The sequence below is a fragment of the Astatotilapia calliptera genome, chromosome 5 (genome assembly GCF_900246225.1).
Source record: "Astatotilapia calliptera chromosome 5, fAstCal1.2, whole genome shotgun sequence".
NCBI lineage: Eukaryota > Metazoa > Chordata > Actinopteri > Cichliformes > Cichlidae > Astatotilapia > Astatotilapia calliptera.
The window spans coordinates 17,049,665-17,076,582 of NC_039306.1; the positions used below are offsets into that span (position 1 = coordinate 17,049,665).

Genomic DNA, 26,918 nt, shown 5'->3' on the forward strand with positions numbered 1-26,918 from the left:
ACTTATTTTCACCTAAGCTACAACATATATTTTTATTACTTAGTTATTATCATTATTATAATTAATAGTTATTTTATTAGTTATGCAAACAGATATCATATTGTTCTGATATCTAGTAAAAAAAAAGTTATTTAGCTTTTACAAATGTGCATCGCATGCGCTTAAACTGGAAGGGAAAACAATGCAATTAAGTACGCACGTGAAGGTAGCAGCCGAAGTGGTGTAACTGTCCTTCCAACGGTGCAGCAGCGGCACCTGCCGGTCGATTGCGGAACTGCCGCCAATAAATCCTAAAAATATGGAACAAGACAATTGATAAACGATTAAAGTCTTAAAATAAAAGGTTTGTAGGTATACTGGCTCAGCCTGCCCTCCTCTAGCTTATGATGTGCCACTTTAGGCTGAAATAAAAAGTTTATGGTGAATAAAACTTGTATATCCCAAAATAGTTTTCACACTGACCAAGCAGTTGATTTTTGTGAGTTGTTATTGGTTAGTTTCTCAGATGATTTCTTTAGTTTTTGAAAATCACAAATCCTGAAAATGGACTTTCCTTAGCTACATCTTTTTGTATATATGTATATATATTTTATATAATTTGTGTGTGTGCGTGTATATATATATATATATATATATATATATATATATATGAGAGAGAGAGAGAGAGAGAGAGAGAGAGAGAGAGAGAGAGAGACTTTATTGAAACTACAACTGAACTTGTTGTGTTACAGCAGCATGATAAAGAAAAAAAAACTAGTTCAGTCCACGATAAACAACAAATAAGCAACACAGATTTTAAAAAGTGCCACAGGCACCTGGTAAGGGCCTTACACTATGAGATGGTGTCATAACAGTAACAACAACAACAAAGAAAAAAGGAGATCAGATAATAAAAAAATTGTTAACTTAATGAAAAATAAGAATTTATACAACTCGCCTGTCACGTTTACATAAACTATTACATAAAAACTGTGCATTACACCTTTAACCCTTACATACTGTTCAGATCAAATTTGGATAGCAGTAAAAATAAACATTTGAAATGAAAGTAACACAAACAATAAACCACAAAAATATTGAAATACTGTCTGTGTTCCCATCACAATTGCTCCAATTCCCACAGAGACAGACTGTCGAGTCTTTGAAACAGTGAAATAGGATGCACTTAAGGAGCAGAGTTTAGAGGACACAAGATCTGCACAGTCAGCTGGAATGCAATGAAACAATCTAAAGCTAAACTAATTAAAACACATTTATTCTTAGATAAATGAGATTAAACTAGTTCTAAGCTAAGCGATTGAAAGAGGGCTTGGAAGGATCATATTGTAATGCACTTACATTTCTATAGGTCTGTTCTAGTTTTACTAGCTGCTCAGTAAGTGCTTTATTTATTAAAAAAATAAATGCGTTCACAAAAGCAGACTTTTCCCTTAAACTATAAAAACATAACTTTTGCCTAAAATTAAAAATAACAGTAAAAATGTTCAGATTGTCATATTTCTAATCCACTTGTTTTTGGTTTGGATTATTATTAATATTCATCTTAATCTCAGATTTAAACACAAATGACATGTACAAGACACATATATGAAATAAAACATATATTTTGTACATATACATATATTGAATTTCAAATAAACGCATTTTTGTCCTCCCCGAAAAGCTTGTATTTAAATCTTTTTCAAAACTTACCAGAAATTAGATGTACAAACGCGCACCAACATCCAAAGAAAAGGAGCTTTCAATGATGCTGTTGCTTGTCAAACTAGTCGCACACAAAGTTCAATTCAACATTTTGTCTTTGCTCGTCGACTGTATCTGCTGATTCAGTGGGACAGTCCAGTGCAAAAAGATCCCCTTTTTGAGAGAAATTCCCCTTGTCCTCTCCGTTGATGCTCGGGTTTTATAAAGTTTGACACTTCAAGCAGGAGGGAAAAATAATTGACGCACTGCTGACTCAAAAGCAGACTACCATTTCTTTGTTTAATACCGCAAATGGCCGCTAGGGGAGCTGGAGGCGTTGTGCTGTATTTATAAAAACCAAAGAGTTGGCCTTCAGGAAGTGCACAAGTTGTTTGGAGGTATCCGAATACCAAAGTGGGGTGTTTTGAAGTTTTGTCTGTGAGTCTGAGACGTCGTTTACGTTTTATATAAGGTATTACCGCAGTTGCAAGTAACCTACAAACATCATGTAGCGCTATGTCGTGTCGCCTTTCTTATTACTGAACATTAAGTAGCCAAAGAAAGTGTCCACCTTCTACTTTGACAGCGTGTTTACTGTCGCGTGTCATTTAACCGCAAACAGGTGTGTATCACGTCAGTGTTGTGCTGTGAAGTTCACCCATACGTAACGATGATGCGAGAATATGCATTAATGTAAACTTAGCCTGTTATTCGACCTGTAAACGGATCAGTGAACAAAGCGAGGATTTTCAGGGAGGCGTGGGTTTATTTCTTCATATTCTTCTTCTCATTAGTCAGCTGTAACATTTGGAAACCACAGGCTATGGGACAAACAGCTATAGATACAAATATAGGTAAGACATAATATCAGAAATACCACGATATAAAAACAGACTGTAAAAATGTGGACAGTTTAAGTTATTGCACCTATATGTTTAAACACTTTTGGCACTTTGCTAGAGAAACTAAGCAGAGCTCTTTGAGGGACAGAGGCCTATACAGTCAGGACAAGTAGATGATTAGTGTTGGTTGAACCTGTATAAATGTTAAATGACGACAACATTTTAAGATCTAGCCCCCCTGGTGACCTTGAATTTGATAAGCAGAAGGGGGTGGATGGATGCATCCACCCCACCTAATAAAGTGTGAATTCAGTTTACTTTATGCTTATGTATTGCACATTTTGGATTTTTTTCTTAAATTTTATGTAAATGTACAACGATCATGGCCATCCAGCACACCATTAATTCTTGTTACCGTCAGGTAGACGTTACAGGAGGATGGCTGCACGTACATTTACAGTGCTTAATAAATTCAGCAGATCGTCACCCAGAGTAATGCTTATGCTACACTGGCCTAAATTTAAAGTATTGGCAATTTTTTATCTTTCTGTAATGATTAACCCACCAGTATGCACAAGTCCTTTAATCAAAATAATATTTACAATACTATAATACAATAATACAAATATTATTTTTATCCATGAATTTTCAAATGCGCTGTTTTACCAAAAAAAGAGAAGAAAATAGTGAAGCACAGAATTAACAGTCTTCATTAACTGTCATTTTCTAAATACTGAACGGGAAAATGTAGTTTTTGTGGTTAAATGTCACGCTTTGGGTGTAAAATTATCAGCATTATTTTAATATTGTCCCAGTCAGCTTTATTAAAGTAGGCCCAGTGTGATTTATAACTGTACATCCATAAATTTGTGACCTGCAGAAACCAACAGCGAGGTAATCTGATACTGAAATGTCCCACTTTGAAAACAGACCTGTCACTGGAGACTGTTGAATCACATTAGGCATCACTTAAAGATGCCTCCTTCTTCTCTCTTGTCAGGTGATGGCTGAACCCAGAATATCATCTATTGATGGGAAGTTAGCAGAAGAATTTGCTGTTCCCTCCCATGTGGAGGAGGTCAAAGAGAAGATGGCTGCTTTTGCCAGCTTTCATGCAGAAGCAGGCCGAAAGGTGGTTCTCATCACTTCAGGAGGCACCAAGGTTCCCCTGGAGTCCCGCACTGTTCGCTTCCTCGATAACTTCAGCAGCGGCAGGCGAGGAGCCTCCTCTGCAGAGTATTTCATAGACTCTGGTTATGCAGTCATTTTCCTACACAGGCATCGCTCACTCTACCCCTACACACGGATGTTTTTAACCATCAACATGCTGGACGCTCTGGAGTTTCAAGGTGGAGGAGCGCCTGGTAATACTGGTGAAGTGGTGGTTAATCAGCAGGTGCTGCCGAACATTGCCAAAGTACTGAAGAGATACGAGGAGGTGAAAAAAAGCAGACTTCTTCTGCCTATCGAGTTCAGCACTCTGTCAGAGTATCTGCACCTACTCAAAGCAGCAGCGCAGGCTCTCAGCAAAATAGGTAACAGCAGGTTAAAGGCCTGAGCTGTGGCTTTGTCTAACATACGTTCAAAACATCTTCACAAGTGTTTGTTCTGCCCTTAGGATCAAAGGCTATGTTTTACTTGGCTGCAGCAGTGTCTGATTTCTACATCCCAGCATCTGAGATGCCTGAACACAAAATCCAGTCTTCCAACGGACCTCTTCAGGTGAGGGTGGGGGGAAATGGTGTTATTGGTCTGCTTTTTATTCACCACTTCAGTTCGGAGGTGTGTAAAAGGAAGCATGAGATGTGAGTACGAAGGGGGTTCACTGCTTACGGGGGAATATTGCCATGGTAACATATGCTGCTAACCTAATGATAATTAGAGAGTCATCGTTCCTGGAAGATCCCCAGACCTCTGTGTACGGATACCACAGTGTCTTTGTGTCTGATGAGCATCAGTAAGAAATACAGATACTTGGATGAAGCTTTATTTTTTCCTGTTGGTTGCAAATAATTTTACTTTTATTGTTATATAAGCATCAATATATGGTCCTAAAACCGAACACTAATTTATACTTACAGCTAGGGAATAAACTCCAGGCTGTGAACCCTTACGCTTGCGGTCCCCAACCCCCGGGGCATGGTCCGTGAGTCGTTTGGTACCGGGCCCCGAGAGTCGAAGCTTGGGTGTGAAATTTGTAGTTTCCCTGGGTTTTTTTTACCGTGTTGTAGTTGTGTCTTATTTTGAAAGAAATATTTATACATTACCATAGCGACCAGAGAGCATTAAAGGGCAGAGAGGAAGATCTTACTCTTAATGTTGTTGGAGCATTTCAGGAGGACGCTGCTAATGAAGTTCCACAATTACACAGTTAATTTGCGTTTATTATATTTAGAAAATACCAGTTTTTGTCTTGGTCATATAATTTTATTTTGTTGTATTTATCCGCGACACCTTAAAGGCCGGTCTGTGAAAATATGGTCTGACATTAAACCGGTCCGTGGAGCAAAACGGGTTGGGGAACTGCTGCGTTAAACAGCTGCACATACTTTCAATTCAGCAGTTGTTATTGTTGCTCCTCTCAGCTGCTGAATTACATTTTCCTGTGCGTATGCCTCTTTAGTCTTGCCAGTAATTACAATTTTTCTTCTGCCCTTCAGCTGAGCATGAAAATGGTCCCCAAGATATTGTCCCCACTGGTGAAAGAATGGGCACCTCAGGCATTTGTCATATCCTTCAAACTCGAGACTGATGCGTCGATCCTGCTGGACAAGGCTCGACGAGCTCTGGATACCTACAGGCACCAAGCAGTGGTGGCCAACGTACTGGACTCTAGGCGGGGTTATGTGGTGGTGGTGACCCTTGAGACTCAGGCTGAGCTAATCCTAACTGAGGAGGATGTGAAGAATGAGGTGGAGATAGAAGAGAGGATAGTCAGCAACTTGACGTCGGCGCATGACAACTTCATAACTCAACAAGTGGCTTGATAGAACGTATCTGCATGTCTGAGCAGCTTTAAGTTGTGTCTGTATTCTTACGTGATCCACATTGGGCTGCAATTCATACCTGCCTGTTCTGCTGGCAAGTTACTGTATATTCAGTATGCTCTACTGTTGCAAAACCTTAGCGACAACTGTAAGTCACATCTTCTTTGTTTGTTGTGTGTGTTCTAAGAATGAACCTCGAAGCATTAAACGCAGTCTCTGTAGAGGGACAATATCCAGGTTTTAAAATGTTTATTCACACTTTCTAGTAATCAGAAAAGCAGTTTCAAGTTTTAAAACAATGACAATATTTTCTTTCCTGCAAGGTTTTCCAATAATAAACATTTAAAATCACAGTCCACTGGTACTGGTTCAATCTCACTGCCACACTTGGCAGCATATTCTGGACTCGGTTACTTGAGTTTGACACTCTTCTTGACACCAGCACGAATACCAGACAGCTCTCCGCTGTATCTCGTCTCTTCGTGACGAACCTCTCGGACCTGGCGAAACGATAAGCAGCAATTTTAAAACGCATCGCAGAAATGTGTGTCACAATCCAGCACATCCTCTTTAAGAGTCTTCAGACAATCCCTGAAATCCTTGCTCAACGATGTAATAAATCATGTTGAATACAGACCTGTCCCTTTCTGCGGATTTTAGCCCGTCTGAACTTCTCTCTGTGCTTGACTCTGGGATTACGGTCAATTTTCTTCCTTTTCGGCGTGAGCCCCTTGTTCTTGGCCATCTGTGGAATTGTTAGACAAACATAATTAATACAATTCAGAAATCAGTGTCACACACTGGATCTAGAAAACTTGAAGGAGGAGAATCCAGAGATGTAAACACGCAGTGCTGTGGAGAACACTTTAAAGCTTGCACTTACGTACTTTTAAAGGATAATTAAGCTGAATTTTGCAAACACGCTCTCTGAAGCTGTAGCAAAACAACTTGATATGCACACTACAATCCATTTTCTTGAACTAGAGCTAGATAAAATCTTTAGTGTACTACTGCGAGTGCCCAGCAGATGGCACTCAATCACGTTTATTAACACCAGTACTTCCAAAAGTGTAGTTTAGACTCCATTCTCCAACAACCGTAATGGCAAATAAATGACTACTTCAAGAAGTTAAGTTGTTCATTTTTAACATTTTCAGTTATTTAATTGGGTCGAAATTATTAATCTGTTATCCAACTACAATCCTTTGTATATTTATCAATTACATATACAATATAGACATGATTTTTTTTTATTTATTTATTTTTTTAAAATACCTAGAGGTCAAAATGAGTAAGCATACAAAGACATATGCTTGTGTAACACTAAAAAAAACAAATGTATCCATAGTTATAAAATGTAATGCTTGGATAATTATTAAACAAGCTGTGGCATATGCTACAGTTATCAGTGGGCTCCATCCATTAAATTTCTGCTGTAAGTACTCATGTTTTGTGCAAATACATGACTGTATCACTCAGTACCTGGTAAGTGATTCCTCTCTTTGCATTTGGATCCAATTCTTCCTCTTCTTCATTCTCCTCCATCCTGTAACACAAAGATTTTCTTAATGTTTCACTCTCCTGGTTGATTTTACCTTATATAAATTTGATTCAGTACTACCAAAATATCCAATATGGCTCTTTTGGTGAATACTCTACCAGAGGCACAGTGTCATTTTGGCAACTGAACACCAGTCTGTCCTGTAACTGCTCTCTACATGTTTAGAGCCAAGCCACACATATTTCAGCTCCCCAATAATACTGGTGTTTAAATAGAACTGAACCACTCAGAGGGATGTAAGACTTTAGAGTGAGCAGAGCAGTTTGCAGTGTTTCAGGCTTCTGAAAAATTTCAGTGCATTTCCCAATACTATAGTATATCAAATGTGCTACATCGTGACATCTATTGCAACATGCAAGTCGGCACGGATTCCTGTTATTCTGACCCCAAATCCTCTGCATATCAAAGACACATCCCATGAGTACACTTCCTGTACTTTTACTGCAAGTTAAAAAGTGCATACTTACATTTCATCTTCTGGATTATTGCCCTTCCTCTTTAATTTTAACCGTTCCTCTGCCTCTTTGTAGAAGCGTAGAGCTTCTTCCTCATCCAGGTCAGAGTCTGACTCCTCCTCGGGCACAGCTTCTCCAGATTCCTGTATCCAGTGGGTGCGTGCACACATACGCACACATTAGCAATCAATATAAAAGTTAAACGTCGGCACTAGGGGTCATCTGAGGATGCTCTTTATGTATATCAATGTTGTCGAAGAGTGTCCTCAGATAACCCCTGGTGCAGACGTAATATAGTAGTATATTAATGTTGTTCTCTTACCTTTTCCTTCCTGTTTGAAACTTTAGACTTCTTGCCTTCTGCTTGCTTGCTTCCTGCCTTATTTTCCTCTCCACCAGCTAGTAGCTGGCGAAACTCTGGAGCGAGCCGAGCATCTACTGCGCCTAGTTCATTGATGAGCTGCAAGCAGGCATCAGAGACTCAGTAAGACATTTTGCATTTTGTGGATTTTTGTGATCAGCTTTGTAGGATGTGTGTCAGGAGAGATTTCATAATCGTGTGTCTCATGGTGCTGGTTTGGAGTGTCAATACAGTGAAATCACAAATAAAAGATGCCGACCAAAGTAACAAACGCACAGTAAAAGATTTTGGCTTTTAGTTGCAACAAACAGCTACTATTTTAACCCCTGTGAACCTGACCTGCTGAGCCTGAAGTATCTCACTGATGCCGTTTATTTACACTCAACAAAAATATAAACGCAACACCTTTGTTACTGCTCCCATTCCCCATGGGATGGACGTAGAGACCTAAAATTCATTCCAGATACACAATATAACCATCCCTCCCAAACAGTGGTCACAAATCAGTCCAAATGTGTGGTAGTGGGCACATCTGCTATATTGAGATAATCCATCCCACCTCACAAGTGTGCCACATCAGGATGCTGATCTGACATCATGAGTAGTGCACAGGTGTACCTCAGACTGCCCACAACAAAAGGCCACCCTGGAATGTGCAGTTTTTTGCGCTATTGGGGGTCTGGGGACCCAGAACCGGTCAGTATCTGGTGTGACCACCATTTGCCTCATGCAGTGCAACACATCGTCGCATGGAGTCCATCAGATTGTCAATTGTGGCCTGTGGAATGTTGGTCCACTCCACTTCAATGGCTGTGCGAGGTTGTTGGATATTCGTGGGAACTGGTACACGCTGTCGTATACGCCGGTCAAGCACATCCCGAACATGCTCAATGGGTGACATGTCCGGTGAGTATGCTGGCCATGCAAGAACTGGAACATTCTCAGCTGCCATCTGCCCTGAACAATGTGAACCATGATTCATCCGTGAAGCGCACACTTCTCCAACGTGCCAGACGCCATCGAATGTGAGCATTTGCCCACACAAGTCTGTTACGGCGACGAGCTGGAGTCAGGTCAAGACCCCGATGAGGACGACGGGCATGCAGTTGAGCGTCCCTGAGACGGTTTCTGACAGTTTGCGCAGAAATTGTTTGGTTGTGCAAACCAATTGTTCCAGCAGCTGTCTGGGTGGCTGGTCTCAGACGATCTTGGAGGTGAACCTGCTGGATGTGGAGGTCCTGGGCTGGTGTGGTTACACGAGGTCTGCGGTTGTGAGGCCGGTTGGATGTGCTGCCATATTCTCTGAAACGCCTGTGGAGACGGCTTATGGTTGAGAAATGAACATTCAATGCACGGGCGACAGATCTGGTTGACATTCCTGCTGTCAGCATGCCAATTGCACGCTCCCTCATTGTGGCATTTTGCTGTGAGACAAAACTGCACATTCCAGGGTGGCCTTTTGTTGTGGGCAGTCTGAGGTACACCTGTGCACTACTCATGATGTCAGATCAGCATCCTGATGTGGCACACCTGTGAGGTGGGATGGATTATTTGGGACTGATTTGTGACCACTGTTTGGGAGGGATGGTTATATTGTGTATCTGGAATGAATTTTAGGTCTCTACGTCCATCCCATGGGGAATGGGAGCAGTAACAAAGGTGTTGCGTTTATATTTTTGTTGAGTGTAATTCAGATCAAAGTGCATATAAGCGTGGATTACCTGCACATATTTACAAGAAGAGAGCTCCACTGATGATTCCCAACACCCGACTGACTGAACTGAGTTTAGCATTTCAAAGTTAATTAATTCAAAGTTCAGGGTTTGTTCTGAGTTTGCTAAACCTGCCTTTTGGGTTCAGCTCTAGGGCTCATAATCACACATCCTGCGACAATCCTCTTGGACTCATAACAGAGCCTACAAATGTTGAGCTCTCGCGTGCTTTTTTTTTTAAAATTAAAGTACCAAATCTAGGAGAAACTGCTCACCTTTTTTTCAGCATGGTCTAAACATCAGTGTGTGGACTTACATTTCTGTAGGTGAGCAGTCTTTCAATCACAGGGTGGTTGTGAGCAGGTATCCGCTTTGCTTTCAGCACCAAGTAGAAGCTGATGTTTGTGCAGTAACTGTGGCAGGAGAGAAACATCATTCAGTGACAGAGCGTGACAGTTTGTCGTGTGAGTCTACGATCCAATCACAACTTACTTGAGATAAAGTTGCTGCTTTGTCTTCAGGTAATTGGCACCCTTTAGGTAAAAAAAAACAAAACAAACAAGGATGAAAGATGTTCAGATTCACATCGTTGATTTTCATGATATTGATGACATGTTCCTGTATACTCAAACACGTCTACACAAGCAAAAAGTTGGTGGTTTGATTCCAGCCAGAGATATATGGATGTGGATTTGCATGTGGACGCGTATCCGGTGTAAAAATCTGAGCAGCTGAAAGTAGCTTACTTACAAATAAGGCTGTAAGCAGTGCACCACAAGTATGAGTATCTTCTCCTTTCATCATGATTAAAGGTTGGAAACACAGAGGAACTTACAATACAATCACAATTTGTTTCCCTAGATAATGGTGCAGATACAAGAAAGACACAGGTGTCATGGTGTTGACGCCTGTGTCCATCATTATTCATTAAATTCTGGCCACCTGATAAAGAAAGCCCAATGATAGTATAATTAAGCTCAGTTTTGATCTCTACTGGTCCCTTGAACAACTGCATGCTGCTTTCTGGGGCAGAGAGAGTAATGTACACAGCCTTTTGTGTGTTTTATCACAGGAAATGCCTGCGTGTAGTGGCTGAAAGCAACACCATGAGAAAAATGTAGCCAAGTGTGCTCACCTTTCCTGCAGGGATCTTTCCCTCCTTAACCATTTGCATGAGAGGCTGAAGCTCATTCTTGAGCTCGTTAAGCTGTACAAAGAAACAGGAATAAGTCACATCTATTGCACGTCACTTGAAAATTTAAAGGCTCTTTAAGTCTGAAGTTGCGTCCTTCCTATTTGTCTCTTACCTTTGCCTTGAAGTCCTGAATAAGCTCAAGCAGCTCTGGTGACTCTTTCTTCAAAAGCTTCATTTTTTCCTTCTGAGACATCTGCTTCAGGTCTTTCACAATCCTCTCCTCTTTTTCCACAGGCTTGCTTTCATCCTTCTCCACAGCAAATTCCTTCATTTAGGCAAAGACGTACAATTAGAATTAGACGTTTCTGTCAGCATGTCATTAGGCCTACGAGAGAGATAAATACCTGAAAAAAGTTCAAATCATAATCCTCCTCGCTCAGATTTGCAGCTAAACGTTTTTGGATGTTTTTAGCCTCTTCTTCTTCTTCTTGTTCCTCAGCCTCCAACTCTTCTTGCGATTTCCCTTCTGTAATAACAGTGATCGAAATGTTGCATAATAAAAGATAATGCAATCATCACACAATGCAATAATACGGCTTGAGATAAAAGGTTCTTACTTGAGGTCACATAATCTGAATCGTAGAACATTTTTTTCTTTCTGCCCCAGGCCATTTCATTAGGGAGCTCTGCAGCAGACAATGTAAACACAGTGAGATGGGCTCAAAATGAAAAGCACACACACACACACACACACACACAAGTCAATTTACCGTCCTCATTTCTCCCTTCTAAATCACTCTCCATATCTGTCCCCTCTTCCTCATTTTCTTCTTCTTCCTCCCCTTCATCATCTTCCGACTCAGAAAGATCCAGGGGCATCACCTCCTCCTGTGAAATTCCGATAATCTCAGGTTTCTTCTCGGCTGTTCCTCTACATTTTTCACCTGCAGTTACTTTTAAACAAACACGTACGACATTACCTCATCGTCCACTTCCTCCCGGTCGCTCTCCATTTGAACACCTCGGGCGAGAAGTTTCTGCGGCAAAGACACCGGAGCACGAAGAAAGGTTACAGAACACAACTGTTGCACTGCACACCTACCGTAGTACAAATAAAGAACTTACTGCAATCTTCTCATCATGAAACTCATCAATCTTGTCTTTTGTGTATGTTGAGGATTTCTGAATGAGAAAAGAGAAAACACCTTTGAGAATGAAAACAGCTGTATCAAGTCACCATATGAGAGCACGCTGGTCTTTATTTAGTTTATTCTTCACAGGTCATCAAGGTTTGGCTCAACGTAGATATTACCGCTTTGTTGGTTACAGAAAGCAACAGTTTAATCATACGATCAGGCAAGATTTCAGATCTTGTTTTTATTATTTTAAAGCTATAATTTGACCTCTCTTTTCAAAGTAATATTTTGTCCCCCTTAAAGTTACCAACTACCCTCTAGTTTAGAAATCAGAGGACAATACCGACTTGGGTAAAGTAAGCAAAGAGCCACACACTGAGTAACTGTAACATAATGTGAAATCATGTTAAACTCCAAAGAAATCATTAAAACCTTATCCCCCACATCCATGCAAACTTCTGACCACAGCTGTATAAAACACTGCGTGTCTTACCTTATCAGGGACAGGCATGTCGTTGTAGGCTTCAGGGTCGTCTTCATCATAGACCTCATCCTTGTTTGGCCGCTGCGCGTGTTTTCCCCTGAACAGCAAAAGACAAATAACACATAAAGACTCAAAACTTCTGGTTAAATATCAGATTTATTTTTCCCGGATCACTCCACACTTCACTAGAGCCAGCTCCCATCACAGCAGTGGAGTATAAATCATGCACCCGTATGCTTGTAAATTAAGACTAACAACTTATCGTTGTTTCTACAACACTGCACGCCAATTGTGACCACACGAAACCCCAGAAAAACAGAGCAGAGACGCTATAAAGACAAGCTAACAGGTAGATACATCTTAGCCAAACTTACCGTTTTGCTCGAACCATGATGAACCAGCTTCACACACAGCGGACAATAAACCACGTCTGTGTGCGTATAAATGCAGATTAAAACTGAATATATCCACTTCAGTTAACTGCACACATCTGTTTTACTCACTGGATACCATGTGCCACAAGAAACGTCCCCTTCCTCTTCAGCTCAAACGGCAATCAGAGAGGAAACTTACCGCCCCCTGCTGTCCTGGAGGATTTCTACAAACTGTGCGGAGAGTTATCTGACCATTCATCTCTACATGTGTGTATTTATTCTTTGAAAAATTGGTCCCCAACATCGCATAATAAAATAATTTTAGCTGTTTTACAACTTTTTTTTAAACTTTACAAGCTTTATGAATTAAGATTAAGTAACTGAGCATGTATTTTTATACTTACAGCCATCTTCTGTTAATCTTACAGTAATGCATGTGAAGAAAAATGAAGTGATATGATTTATATGCGGCTTATTTGTTCTCAGAAAATTAAAATATACTTTCAAGAACACAATATCAACTTTTCTTGTGTCCTCTAACATAACTGTGGAAACATAATGAGCCTGTTTTATATGTATTTTCAACCACTGTGCCATTGTTTTCTACTCTCTCTTATTTACCATTAACCTCCTTAGACCCGAACTCTTCCACGGCATGCATTTTTTATTTCTATTTGATATTTGGGCTGATTGGGTCCTGATGAATGTAAAAACAAAGATTTACAAGATTTTTTTTTTAACCTAATTTTTGTTTCTGAGAAAAATGAGAGCCTACCACCATAGATAGATAGATAGGCAGGCACACACACACACACACACACACACACACACACACACACACACACACACACACACACACACACACACACACACACACACACACACACACACACACACACACAATAAATCTTCACCTAACAGAACTGAGATACACTCCTGCTTACACGGGACACTAAATTGGATAAGAGGAAAAATGGATGGATGGATGTGCATGTTTATTTTCTCTCCTTGCTAGAATAACTGAAAGATCTGAAAATGTACTTTACAACAGTAGAGGTAGAAGTCGAAGGCCAGTATAAGCAGTATGACAGTTAAACTGGATATTTTCTGGTAACATCATTACCAGAATGAGGAGGCCCAGATTACACAAAACAGGTTTAGTCTGCCAAGTTGGCATTGTTAAAATATGAAAAGTGATAAAACAGAATTTAATTTCACATTCTAACTGTGATTTTCACCATAGAATTAACAGTAACTTCAAATAGTAAAACAGTAAAGCCCCCCCCCCCCCCCCCCCCCCAACAAAAAACAGGAAAAACTAAATTATTTGATGATGTAAAATTACAATACATTTCACTATATTTTTTTGAAAGGCAAATAAATATTTAACCGCAATGTTTTCTGTGCTACGTTATACATGAGCTATAGCAGCAGAAGACCACACATGGTGACTCCTGTCAGGTAAGAACAGGACAATTGATAAGTCTCGATTTCTGCTGCAACATTTGGCTTTCAAACTTGTGTTTCTCAAACTTCTTTTATGAACATGACAATGAGTTCACTGTTTTCAGACATCCTCCACAGTCACCAAATATCAGCAGCCATGTGATGATGTAATCTCAATATGGACCAAAATCTCTGAGGAGTGTTTCCAGCACCTTGTTGAATCTGTGTCTTGAAGAATTGAGGCAGTTCTGGAGATAAAGGTACCAGCAAAGTGTAACTAATGAAGTCATTATCAGTTCATCATCAAAGATCTAAACCCCCCAAGGGGCTCAGTGAAGTCACTTCTATGAACATTTTAATCAAAAAAGATGTTTAGCAAATAACAGAGTTGATATTTTTCCTGGTGAGCAGCAACAATATGACTATTTTACATGTAAGTCACCGTACATGTAAAACATCGTATCCATAATGCCTGTTATCCATGTGCCTGTTACTAATGCTTTTCATTACAGTCTCTGCCTGCTTTGGCTTATACTTTAGTTAACACTGCAGATGTCATAAAATATCCACTGCCAGCCGGTTTCTTTGCTTTGTGACAGAACGTGTTCACAGTATATCACTCATGGTTTTCTCCCGCTCCTCCTTTCTTCCTTCCCGAGTCCACACCGAGAAAAGTGTAACTGCGAGGCCTCTCTGTGGGCATTAATGTGGACCTCGCTTTGTCGTTCCTCTTTTCCATCAGGGTAAGACCAGGTGTTATGTAAGATGGCTCATACTGTCAGGGAAACAGAAAAAGAGTATCAGATATTGGCACTATGGCACTATAGTTATATACTTCTCACATATGAGTGAATTTAAAGTTAATGCTACCTTTGCTTTTCAACCTGAGGGTAATTACAGAGATAAAACAGACTACTTAGTTTCTTTTCTTTTTTTTTACTCTAAAACAGTAGAAATGATTCTTGTCGCTTCTAAAATATTTGAAAAATAAATTACATGTGATTTCACTCATTCAGACAATAACTTTTTTTTAAAAATTTGATTGTAGTTTTTAGGGGTCACCAGCCAAAAAGGCAGAAAACCCTTGGCTAATTTGTACTTTCTACATGTATGTTTATCTTTTGTTTGCAATGATTCAAACACATGGATTTTACTAAAAGGAAATTTCACTAAAAATAATTTTTTTCTTTTTTTTGGCTTCTTATTACTTACTTCAGAGTTCTAAGATGATAACTTTTAATACTGAGGAGAAGAGATATTTGCAAAAGGCCACTGTTATGTTTTTGTGGAGTGACAACTGACTTAATTTCAGGTTTATTTCTATAGTCCCAAATCACAATAAAAGGTTCTTTATATTGTGAGCTAAATGCACTGCAGTGTAAGTAAAACCCCAAACTTTCAATTTATCTCCGATGAGCAGCACTAGGAGGATTCTTCCTTTTAACAGGAAGTAACTCCCGGCCAATCCAGGCGCAGGGAGAGGCAGCGATGTGACATAACCCCTCACAGGGATTAAGGGGGAAGAAAAAAGGAGAGCACAGAGAGAAAAGGGAGAGCCTCAATAAATATCTTTCTAAGTCTCTAAGTCCTTTAGTTAGTTAGTTAGTTAGTTAGTTAGTTAGTTAGTTAGTTAGTTAGTTGAATCTGCACACTTACAGTGGGCCTGGTATATCTCGGCACTGAGACTCTTTTCTTTTCATGACTTGTAGCTGCGTCTTCCTTGCTCAGATCCCACATGGACTGGGTATGTATACTCTTTGATTCTCTCTTAAGCAGTCCTGAACTGGTACGTGGAATTTTCCTCATGATGTCGCTCAGAGCGCTGAAGTTATCCTCCCTGTGCATGCTCAAGATTATCGGCTTCTGACAGGAGAGAAATACATCTTAGCTTTTCTAGGAGCTCCATATCAAGATGAGATTGAGTGTTTTGAAAGCAAAAGCAGGTTACTTACTCTAGAAGATGGCTTGTTCACCATTTTTTTTGCAATATCATCTGTTTTACTCTCCTCTTCTTTAATAGAGTACCTTCTTGCCTGAAAAGAGTAACGCCTGTATGTTTCCTCGTTTGCTTTGTCATCATATCTAGATGTATTTCTGGTATATAAAGTCGTGCTCCTCTCTGATGGGTGGTGCCTGGAAGTGTCTCTCTCCATGCTGCACTCCATCCAGTAGGAATAAAAAGTGACAAACTTTATTTTAGACATTTTAGACCATTTGAAAATGAAACAACTCTGAATAAATATGCAAAAGGAAAGCTAAGGAAAGCTAAATTATAACCACCAGGCTTTATCCTTTAAAAAAATAAGTTTTCCTTGTGTGAACATGTCATTTGAATATAAAAGGATAGAAAAGTAATTTAAAAAAAAAATCATACCAACACACACACAGAAGAAAAATCTGGCATTATTTTAAAGTAGGTACAGTTAAAATGCTTATGACCAGCTTTTCTCAATAAGCCACAAATGTGCTGGATACAATAGAGTACGGTACAATATAATCTACAAAATATACAATTTGGACATTAAATTATTATTTATACAATTATTTCAATAACTTATTTTGGTGCCAGATATTTGGACATGACATCTTACCTTTTTGTTCTTTCTAAAGGAGCTGGCTGTGCTGATGAGGACTCCCTGCTCCTAAATCAAGACCAAGATCAAGATCATGGAAAAAACAGAGACAACTAATTGTCTTAATCATAGCATAGCTAATAATAGGACTTACTTGAAAAGTAATTTTTCTATGACATCAGTTGACTCTGGAGGCAGATTGTCGTTGACCCTATCAAATACAAATATCTGTAAAAACATCCTACAAACATATACAAATAGATATATTTGGACAAGAAATTGCCAAAGAAAAAACTTGTATCTTGTTGATCTCACCTTTTTCTTCTGTCTGAAGTATCCGGCTGAGTCGATAAAGACTCTCTGCTCCTAATAAATAATCAAGATCTTAAATGTTTGTGCAAACGAGCTAATAGTCTTAATAACAGCATAGCTCATAATAACACTCACTTGAAAACGGCTGATTTTTCTATGTCAGTTGCAACAGGAGACACGCTTTCAGATAACCTGACAAATACATAAATCTGTAAGAACGTCCTCAAAATATAGATATATTTGGACGTGAAATTTTAAAATTAATAATTATTTTTCCATATATCATGTTGATCTTACTTTTTTACTCTGTCTGAAGTAGCTGGCTGAGTTGATACGGGCTCTCTGTTCCTGTGAAAACAAATAAGATCCCAAATATCCTCAGCCTGGAAAAAACAGACCCCTAATAATCTCAGTCATACCACAGCTAATAACAAGACTCACTTGAAAGTTGATTTTTCTATGACATCAGTTGCCACCGGAGAGATTTTGTCTTTGACCCTGTCAAACACAAAAATCTTTAAAAACATCCTAAAATATTTACAAATAGATAAATTTGGACAATCAATTTAAAAAAAAACTAAGTTGTATCTTGTTGATCTTACCTTTTTGTTCTGTCTGAAGTATCCGGCTGGGTTGATAAGGACTCTCTGCGCCTATGAAAATAGTCAAGATCCCAAAAGTTTGTGTAAAACATTGACATGGAAAAAAAAATCGAATAGTTTGAATCATTACATAAGACTCACTGGAAAGTGGATTTCTCCATGTCAGTTGCCACTGGAGAAAGGCTGTCTGTGATCCTGTCGAATTAAAAAATCTTCAATAACATGGTGAAAATATACATATATTTGAAAATGACAGTCTAAAAATAATTCTCTTTTTTTTGGTGTCTTATTGATTTCACCTTTTCATTCTCTCTGAAGTAGCTGGCTCTGCTGTCAAAGGCTCTCTGTTCCTATGAGCATAATCAAGATCCCTAATGTTTGTGTAAATCATCGACATGAGCTAGTAGTTCAAATCATAACATAGCTTTTAATAAGACTCACTTCAAAGTTGAGTTTTTAACAACTTCAGTTTCCACTGGAGAGAAGTTTTCTTTGAATCTGTCAGACACAAAAATCTGAAAAAAAAACATCCTGCAGCACAAAATATTGAAAATATCCAGTTTGCTATTCTGGAAATTACTCAGAGAATAATACAAAAGGGATGGCAGGTTAAAGCAAGAAGCAAGAAGATCAGCTACAGGTTTGGTTAAAGGACAGAATAAATTCTGGCCATGAGAATTTTAAATATGTCTGCTGTATTCTGACATATTTATTCAAGGACTGATGATGATGTGGAGACTAATTCAGATACACTACCTTCTTTTATCCTCAAGATGGTTTTGGTTGTTAGTAAATCCATCCATTAAAGGTGTGTTTTTATCTAACTGCATGCTGCTCTGTAGCGCCATCTCCAGCTTCACCACTTCCCCATGAAGATACAGAGGACTGGTTGGCAAGCTGCTTTCTTCTGAAAAAACTCCCATCTTATCCCAGTCCAGAGGGGAAACAGCACGTGGGGAGGGAGGGTCGGTGATATCGGGATCAACAGAGATCCTTTTCAGAAGTCTGACAGCTGAAATGTCTTTAAGCTGATGGTTTTGGTTCACATGGGTTGCAGTGGAAAGAACTGGGAGTGAACTAGCATACAAAATCCTGAACTCCCGGTCAAATGCATCAACAGCTGGTCCCCTCAGGACGGTGATCAGCTGCCGGTGCAGGTGGGTATCCGTCCAGGTGAAGCTGCAGAATTCAGCAACAATGTTTTGAGTCACTTTCAAGCATTTACGCCTCACATACAAAGACAAGCAGGTGGAAGCCAAATCTGTTTACCTGTAGCTGCCGTGGATGACTGTGTCTAAATCCACCAGAATGAATTTCTCATTCATTTCCCCAACCAGCTTTCTTCCATCCCTCAAACCAAAACTTCTCCCACCAAGAGCTCGGACCCGTATGTTCTGTCAAAACACAAGGTTTAAACTCAGCATTGCATTACACTAAAACCTGTGACAGTGCCAAAAGCTGAATCGTCACATTGGTGTGTAACGCTGTAAGTACTGTAGGTACAAACAAGACCATGATCTTGATATGATTAAGTGGTACTTTAGGTTTCAAGGTGATATAATCAATGCAAAGGAGTGTAGGCTTGATCCGCTGAGGACACAAGAAAGAATGTCTAAAAGTGCATGTAACAGGTACGACTGTGTATACACTTGGATTTAAATTGATTTTGTGGAAAGGATTGGATATAAGTGTAAACAGGGTTTTAATTCAGCATTCTATCCAAGTATGGCTGAATTCTGCCCTGATTTTACCTTCTGTTCATCTATTTCATGAGCAGCTCTAATGAGAATGCTGTCTTTGCTTGAAAGCAATACAAACTCCATTGAATGCTGTGCAACCAGTTTAGCTGTGTGGCCGATTCTCTGCTACATTCCTACCATCAGTTTGTCAAAGCAAAAAGACAAGACTTGCAGTTTGAGTTCCAACATATGTGCACAGAGTCAAGTAACTCAAACTGAACTAAAGCAATAAAACTACATTTGAAAAGCATTTTTAACTTAAATAAATACAAAAACTAGACTTTGGGAACAAATGTGTGCTTATAGATGTCACTACAGTAGCATGGGACATATGGGAAGTGTTTTTAGTTTCATTCTTTTTCAGCTTAAACAAATTTGCCACCACATTGAGCACAACAAGACTTTGTTGCACATGTTAAGACCAGGATAGCAAATGAAAATATCCCATTCCACAATGCGCTGCTGTGTCCAACTAAAATCTTTGTTTTATTTACTGCCATGTGTGAAGGATGGCTGCTAGGTGTGTGCTGATTTGTATGTGTTGACTCACTGGATGCCAGAGCCTGTTGGACGAGAACTTCTCCTGAATGGACCTTTGGTTCAGGATGATGTAGACAGGGACGCCCCGAGAGGCAGCACTGTGTAAATCTCCAATTATTGCACTATCTGTCAGTCTGTCTATCACGATGGCAATTACCTGAATGACATGAAAATATGCATGTATATAATTTAGCCTGCATTTTTAACTAAAGCCCACTTCTTTCAGTGTTCAGGCCTATCATAAGAATACAATCATAACAAAAAGAAATGATGAAATCATAATGGCTAAAAGTTAAAATTTGATGGTTAATTATCAGAGAAATGCCTAACAACAAAAAGAGTTCTTTAGAGGAAGTGCTGCCTCTAAGGCTTTCTCTACGGGAAATCTTCAGGAGTGCAAAAAAAACCCCAACAACATAAAAATATTTAACTCTAGGAGAAATTTAGCAAGCAAGACAAACACAGGCGTCTTCATCAGGGTCTAAGCATATAACTAATTTCCTTTTAGATATCCTGACTTTATGTACTTCATATGAAAACATAAGCTGTTTCTATTCGTGAAAATAATGAATCCAGCTGAAATTTGCGTACCTGTCTGGCTCTTTGTAACTGCCGTCTGATCACCTCTCTGACTGAAGGTTCCCCTTCTGCAGGAGGGCTGGTGTGGACTGTGACACTTGCCGTTACCGACCAGGGGGTTTTATGAGGCCAGCCCAACTCCAGGCCCGGGACTGGCACGTCCGAGTGGCAGGGAAAGTAACTGGAACAGAAGTCCTCCATCTCTGCCATGCTCTCTGCTCCATTCTCATGTTGTAGCCGCGGATCGTTGAAAGAGTAGCTCTGAACCCAGCTTTTAAACTGGCTGACCTCTTCAGAGGATAAGAAGCAGTCGGGGAGCTCTTTGACGACTGAGTAGAAAGCCTCTGGTCCAGCGCTCAGCAGCTTCTCCACTGCTTCTCTCTCCCTCTCACTATAGATGAACTCCGGGGAGGACTCATCCACCGGCAGGAAAACTGTATCCTCATCCAGACTCTCCTCGTTGTTTGACATGACTGTAGTCTTTCCCGGCAATAAGCGTTTACTTTTTTAAAGCAGTGAAACTCAACTCATGTCGCTCTCCAATCAAGAAAAACGGAGATTTTCATTCACTCCTCCAGAAAAAAAACAACTCACTATTTCCATTTATGGCAGTTCAGAGATATCTTGTCCTCGCTTGCAGTCGGACTCTACGATTTTGTCCCCTAAAACAACCAAAAAATAAAATAGGTTGAAATGTTTGATGACTAAATCAGCACTTTGTGAAACTCACCTCCTGGGCAGTTTGATCTCTTTGGCTCAAGTGTGATACAATACGTAAGCTGAGAGCAGCTGTGATTCTTCTGTGTGTGTCACCTCACCTACCTGTTATCTAATTTCATTAAAGGCTTCCACTCCTTGTTGCTGACACCATTCCCAGATTCCAGACATACTGCGGAGCTGACGGATCGCTTCAGATCACAGACGCCCTGGCATGACTCTACTTTATCCCCTCTGTCTTCACAGCATATATTGCCGGTTTCCGATTGTAAAGAAGATGCATATACCTGTGTGTGAGGCGTGTAGTGGATTATAGTGCCATGCATGCTTTATCTGAGAAGCCGTCGTGCGCCACGCAGTGTTTTTTTTCTGGGACCGGTCCAGCCTGACGGGTAAGTTTACGGGTAACGTGTAATACTGTATCTAGCTCTGCATCAAACGGTGATAGGTGCAATCTGTAAGCTGTTTCATTTTGATTTCTTTGGAAGTGCTTTAACGAAGCTGTTTGTGTTTCTAAAGCACGCGGGAGTTATCACTGATTTTTCCCCCTCTTCTGTTCCGTTGAAAATGTCCTGAGGTTGCTTTGAAAAGATAAACAGCGAATGCCACAAATTGGTGAGCGATTGAATGACAAAGAGGGAGCAGCATTTTTGCAGCCACAGTGTTATGTCGTTAGATTAAACCTCCTCTGCTTTACAAAGCACTTACTGAGAAACAAAGGAAAGCCCACACAGACTGAACCCTTTAAAACACAGGAATGCTCTTTAGCCCAGCTCTGAATGCATGACCTTTTAATGAGTGCATTTTCTCATTGCATAAAAAATATATATAAACATTAAACACAGAAATTTATACATATATTTGCTCACTCAATTATTCTGTAGTAACTTTGAATTCCCTGGAAGCAGGAATAAGAAAACTGAGCTGTGGCATTTAAAGATGCACTTCATTCTCAGTCATCTTATTTCCTCATCATGTGTGCTTATACTCTTAACTGGAGGGACAGAAAGAGAAAGACAGAGAGAGACAGATAAGGTCTCTGAATAAGGTGCCTTCGCTTCAGCTTCTTGTTGGCTCACTGCTTCTTGCGCAGGTGGATGTACAGGACTCCACTCACGAGAAGCAAGGGGACGCACAGCCACGCCAGGATGAAACAGTAGCCAAAGTGTCCTTTGTTCAAGACTCTTGAGTCATCAAAAATCTCCTTTCTGTGGAAGGTGGAGATGAGGCAAGCGGCAAAGTCCGCGAAACCTGCAAACGTTTTAAAATAAATAAACAACAACAACAACAATAAAAAATCGTATTTTAAAACCACATTAGAGAGTGAGTGACATTGCTTAATTTTACAGTCATCGGGTAAGATGATGAACCTGATACATTGGTTCACACTAACACCTGTCTGTTATTGTTACACTTATGCGTTTTGTTCTTTACGTTTATTTACAGTACTGTGAGCAGAATTCCTCAGGATTTTGAGCCCTAAACGCTCAGCGAGGCTGGTGGGGGGCAGTCAGAAGAGAGAGGAGCATTTATTGTCACTTTAATACACATCTATGATGACTCCCTAAAATATAAGTACAATCATTTTAAGGTTTTAAATATCAATGGTCATATACAGTTTTCTCTTTTATTAAGAGAAGAGGAGCCATGTCATTTGACATATCAGTGCTTTCCAACCTCCAAGAGCTGTCTGTCATGCTCTACCTCACTGGTTTCTAAAGATGCAGCATATATATCCCTAAAAAACAAAAAGATTGTCGGTTGGTCTGTTCTGATTGGCTGCCTGTCCCAAAACCGAAAGTTCTAACTGCAGGTGGGAGGGGCTTCTGTGCCTCAGATGACCATCTTTGGAATATATGGTCTCGCTGAGCGATTATCTGAACATCTACTAACCGAGGCTTACAGGAATTACTTGTACATACTTTTGCCTCATTATCTGAAAAGTAGGTTTTGAGCATGCACCAATGTATCAGCAAAAAAATAAGGAAAAACACAATAAACTGACTTTGAAGGTTAAAAACACTTATTTTTTTAAGTTTTAAGCAAGTGGTAATAAGACAGGAGCTAATACTGAATTTGTTGAGGACTAGATACAGCTGTGGTTTAACACACGGTGGTGCTCTAGTGAGCCACAGTTTAAAGGTGTGAATCGTGCAATTACTTTGATTATAATCACAACCATCAGGCTACACAAACTGTTGTCAGACCAGTTTATTGATGTTTTGAAGTGCACATGAGATAAGAAAACTGTTTGATGACAAGAAAATTAACATCTTTGTCAAACTTCAACCATATAGAAGAAAAGCATGATTCAAAAAGTTTGGAAAAATAAGAAAGCAACTGTTTTTAAAATTAAATCAATGTAATGGAAGTGTCCAGTCCAATTAATACAAAATTAGCTACTAATTGACTAAAATTAGTAAATTAGTTACTCTTTGCAAAGAAAGAAGAAGTCATTAAATACCTGCAAAGGCCTGACAGAGGCCTGTGATGTAGAACAGGCTTCCTCTGGACATGGTGAACAGCTGACCCAGAAAAACCAGGAAGGAGATTGAGGAGAAGACCACAGAGAAGACCATGAGGGCCTGGATAGACTGCAGCCAGTCTGGAAGAACAAGTTAAAGGAAGAGCATGGCTCACTATGGAGCTTTGAACTGTTATGCAATAGCCAGTGATGCAGAAATGAAATTAGAGATATGAAGTATGAAGTTGTGCGAGCTGGAGGCCCTCACCCGATGAAGCCAACAGAACCACATCATCTGCAAAAATCAGAGATGAGATTCTGAGGCCACCAAAGCGAAAGCCCTCCGCCACTTGGCTGCGCCTAGAAATCCTGTCCATAAAAATTATGAACAGAACCGGAGACAAAGGGCAGCCCTGGCGGAGCCCATCACCCACCGGGAACGAGTTCGACTTATTGCCAGCAATGCGAACCAAGCTCTTGCAACGGTTGTATAGGGATCGAATGGCCCGTAGCAATGGGCCAGACACCCCATATTCCCGCAACACCTCCCACAGGACACCCCGAGGGACACGGTCGAATGCCTTCTCCAAGTCCACAAAACACATGTAGACTGGTTGGGCAAACTCCCATGCACCCTCAAGTATCCTGGAGAGGATAAAGAGCTGGTCCAGTGTTCCGCGACCAGGACGAAAACCGCATTGTTCCTCCTGTATCCGAGGTTCGACTAACGGACGAACTCTCCTTTCCAGCACCCTGGCATAGACTTTCCCAGGGAGGCTGAGGAGTGTGATCCCCCTGTAGTTGGAACACACCCTCCGGTCCCCTTTCTTGAAGATGGGGACCACCACCCCGGTCTGCCAGTCCACAGGTACTGCCCCTGATCTCCACGCAACATTGCAGAGGCGTGTCAACCAGGACAGCCCTACAACGTCCAGAGCCTTCAGGAACTCGGGGCGGACCTCATCCACACCAGGGGCTCTGCCACCAAGGAGTTGTTTAACTGCCTCAGTGACCTCGCCCCCGGAAATTGGCGGGTCATTCCCCTCATCCCCAGACTCTGCTTCCTCCTCAGAAGACGTGTCAGTGGGATTAAGGAGGTCCTCGAAGTATTCCTTCCACCGCCTGACAATTTTCTCAGTCAACGTCAGCAGCGCTCCGCCAGCACTATACACAGTGCAGGTAGAGCACCGCTTTCCCCTCCTGAGACGTCTGACGGTTTGCCAGAATCTCTTCGAGGCAGCCCGAAAGTCTTTTTCCATGGCCTCTCCGAACTCCTCCCACACCCGAGTTTTTGCTTCAGCCACTGCCCGAGCCGCATTCCGCTTGGCCTGTCGATACCTGTCGGCTGCCTCCGGAGTCCCACAGGCTAACCAAGCCCGATAGGACTCCTTCTTCAGCCTGGTGGCTCCCTTCACCTCTGGTGTCCACCATTTGGTTCGGGGATTACCACCACGGCAGGCACCAACCACCTTGCGGCCGCAGCTCAATGCAGCAGCTTCGGCAATGGAGACGCTGAACATGGTCCATTCGGACTCAATGTCCCCAGTCTCCCTCGGAATGCTGTTGAAGCTCTGCCGGAGGTGTGCGTTGAAGATCTCGCGGACTGGGGCCTCTGCTAGACGTTCCCAGCACACCCTCACTACGCGTTTAGGTGCACCAGGTCTGTCCAGCGTCTTCCCCCGCCACCTGATCCAACTCACCACCAGGTGGTGATCAGTTGACAGCTCAGCCCCTCTCTTTACCCGAGTGTCCAGAACATATGGTCGCAGGTCTGCTGATACAATTACAAAATCGATCATCGACCTGCGGCCTAGAGCGTCCTTGTGCCACGTGCACTTATGGACACTCTTATGTTCGAACAGGGTGTTCGTTATGGCCAAACTGTGATTAGCACAGAAGTCCAGTCCCTATTGCCAGTCTTGGCAGCCGGGGGTCAGTCCGCCAGGGCCTCCGCTCCTGGCCGCCACCCGGCACACAATGCACCCGACCCCTATGGCGCCTCCTGCGGGTGGTGGGCCTGCGGGAGGATGGGCCCATGTCTCCTCTTCGGGCTGTGCCCGGCCGGGCCCAATGGACTAAGGCCCGGCCACCAGACGCTCGCCCTCGGGCACCCTCCCCGGGCCTGGCTCCAGGGCGGGGCCCCGGTAACCCTATCCCGGGCAGGGTAAACTGTTCCCTCGATGTCCTTTTCATAAGGGTCTTATGAATCGCTCTTTGTCTGGTCCCTCACCTCACCACTCCAGCTCGCACTGGAGCGGTTCGCAGCCGAGTGTGAAGCAGCGGGAATGAGGATCAGCACCTCCAAATCTGAGGCCATGGTTCTCAGCCGGAAAAGGGTGGAGTGCCCACTCCGGGTCGGGGATGAGTTCCTGCCCCAAGTGGAGGAGTTCAAGTATCTTGGGGTCTTGTTCGCGAGTGATGGGAGAAGGGAGCCGGAGATCGACAGACGGATTGGGGCTGCAGCTGCAGTAATGCGGACGCTGCACCGGTCCGTCGTGGTGAAGAGGGAGCTGAGTGTAAAAGCGAAGCTCTCAATTTACCGGTCGATCTACGTCCCTACCCTCACCTATGGCCACGAGCTGTGGGTAGTGACCGAAAGAACGAGATCGCGGATACAAGCGGCAGAAATGAGCTTCCTCCGAAGGGTGGCTGGCCTCTCCCTTAGAGATAGGGTGAGAAGTTCGGCCATCCGGGAGGGGCTCAGAGCAGAGCAGCTGCTGCTCCACATCGAAAGGAGCCAGCTGAGGTGGTTCGGGAATCTGACAAGGATGCCCCCTGGGCGCCTCCTGGGTGAGGTGTTCCAGGCATGTCCCACCGGCCCCGGACAAAGCGGATGAAAATGGATGGATGGAATGGATGGAAGTATGAAGTTAGAAATACTTTCTTACCACTTTGATTGATAGCAGAACACAACCAGGCTTCTGTGGCATTGTCATACATGCAGTAATGCCAGAGGTTGGAGACTTCTGATTCTGTCCAAACCCACCAGGTCTAAAGAAAGAAAGAAATTCAAAGTATGCTCACTCACACATTAAGACAAATATGCAGAAAGGCACATGGCACAAATCTACAGCTGGTATGTTGAGAAGCACCATTCTTTTGCTCAGTGCTCTTCATGTGAAATACAGAGTAACAGCGACATCTGTTGATAGAAGAAGGTAAATTATTTAACACAATTTCCCACGTCTCACCTTCTCAAGGGTGGCAATGACAAGC

General features: G+C 41.5%; 3 protein-coding genes across 9 annotated transcripts; 1 reads left to right on the forward strand and 2 right to left on the reverse strand.

The window, feature by feature from the left end:
- The first annotated feature begins 2,036 nt into the window (after positions 1 to 2,036).
- ppcs (phosphopantothenoylcysteine synthetase) lies at positions 2,037 to 5,865 on the forward strand. 4 transcript variants are annotated; one of them, XM_026167620.1, is made up of 4 exons: positions 2,037 to 2,155; positions 3,526 to 4,060; positions 4,144 to 4,247; positions 5,186 to 5,865. In XM_026167620.1, exons 2-4 carry the CDS (start codon positions 3,529 to 3,531, stop codon positions 5,510 to 5,512), a joined length of 963 nt encoding a protein of 320 aa, XP_026023405.1. In that variant the 5' UTR covers positions 2,037 to 2,155; positions 3,526 to 3,528; the 3' UTR covers positions 5,513 to 5,865. The 4 variants fall into 4 exon arrangements, with proteins under 4 accessions (XP_026023405.1, XP_026023409.1, XP_026023406.1 ...); XM_026167624.1 differs by having other exon boundaries at positions 2,048 to 2,121; XM_026167621.1 differs by lacking the exon at positions 2,037 to 2,155 and adding an exon at positions 2,162 to 2,305.
- On the reverse strand, positions 5,747 to 12,920 carry utp3 (UTP3 small subunit processome component). The gene is made up of 16 exons (XM_026167619.1): positions 12,731 to 12,920; positions 12,366 to 12,453; positions 11,862 to 11,918; positions 11,717 to 11,773; positions 11,507 to 11,624; positions 11,354 to 11,422; positions 11,141 to 11,262; positions 10,909 to 11,061; positions 10,737 to 10,808; positions 10,094 to 10,134; positions 9,918 to 10,014; positions 7,851 to 7,988; positions 7,541 to 7,671; positions 6,995 to 7,058; positions 6,150 to 6,257; positions 5,747 to 6,012 (listed from the first exon to the last, which is right to left on the reverse strand). The coding sequence occupies exons 1-16, from the start codon at positions 12,745 to 12,747 to the stop codon at positions 5,923 to 5,925; spliced, it is 1,422 nt and encodes a 473-aa protein (XP_026023404.1). The 5' UTR covers positions 12,748 to 12,920; the 3' UTR covers positions 5,747 to 5,922.
- A 1,349-nt stretch (positions 12,921 to 14,269) lies between these two features.
- fam83e (family with sequence similarity 83 member E) lies at positions 14,270 to 22,313 on the reverse strand. 4 transcript variants are annotated; one of them, XM_026167627.1, is made up of 18 exons: positions 21,344 to 22,313; positions 20,534 to 21,183; positions 19,953 to 20,099; positions 18,933 to 19,057; positions 18,420 to 18,842; positions 18,105 to 18,161; positions 17,963 to 18,013; positions 17,805 to 17,858; positions 17,664 to 17,714; positions 17,503 to 17,559; positions 17,359 to 17,409; positions 17,197 to 17,253; positions 17,065 to 17,115; positions 16,904 to 16,960; positions 16,768 to 16,818; positions 16,129 to 16,330; positions 15,833 to 16,039; positions 14,270 to 14,951 (listed from the first exon to the last, which is right to left on the reverse strand). In XM_026167627.1, exons 2-18 carry the CDS (start codon positions 20,990 to 20,992, stop codon positions 14,793 to 14,795), a joined length of 2,259 nt encoding a protein of 752 aa, XP_026023412.1. In that variant the 5' UTR covers positions 20,993 to 21,183; positions 21,344 to 22,313; the 3' UTR covers positions 14,270 to 14,792. The 4 variants fall into 4 exon arrangements, with proteins under 4 accessions (XP_026023412.1, XP_026023410.1, XP_026023411.1 ...); XM_026167625.1 differs by having other exon boundaries at positions 17,963 to 18,034; XM_026167626.1 differs by having other exon boundaries at positions 17,963 to 18,034; positions 20,534 to 22,313.
- Between the last annotated feature and the right edge of the window lie 4,605 nt (positions 22,314 to 26,918).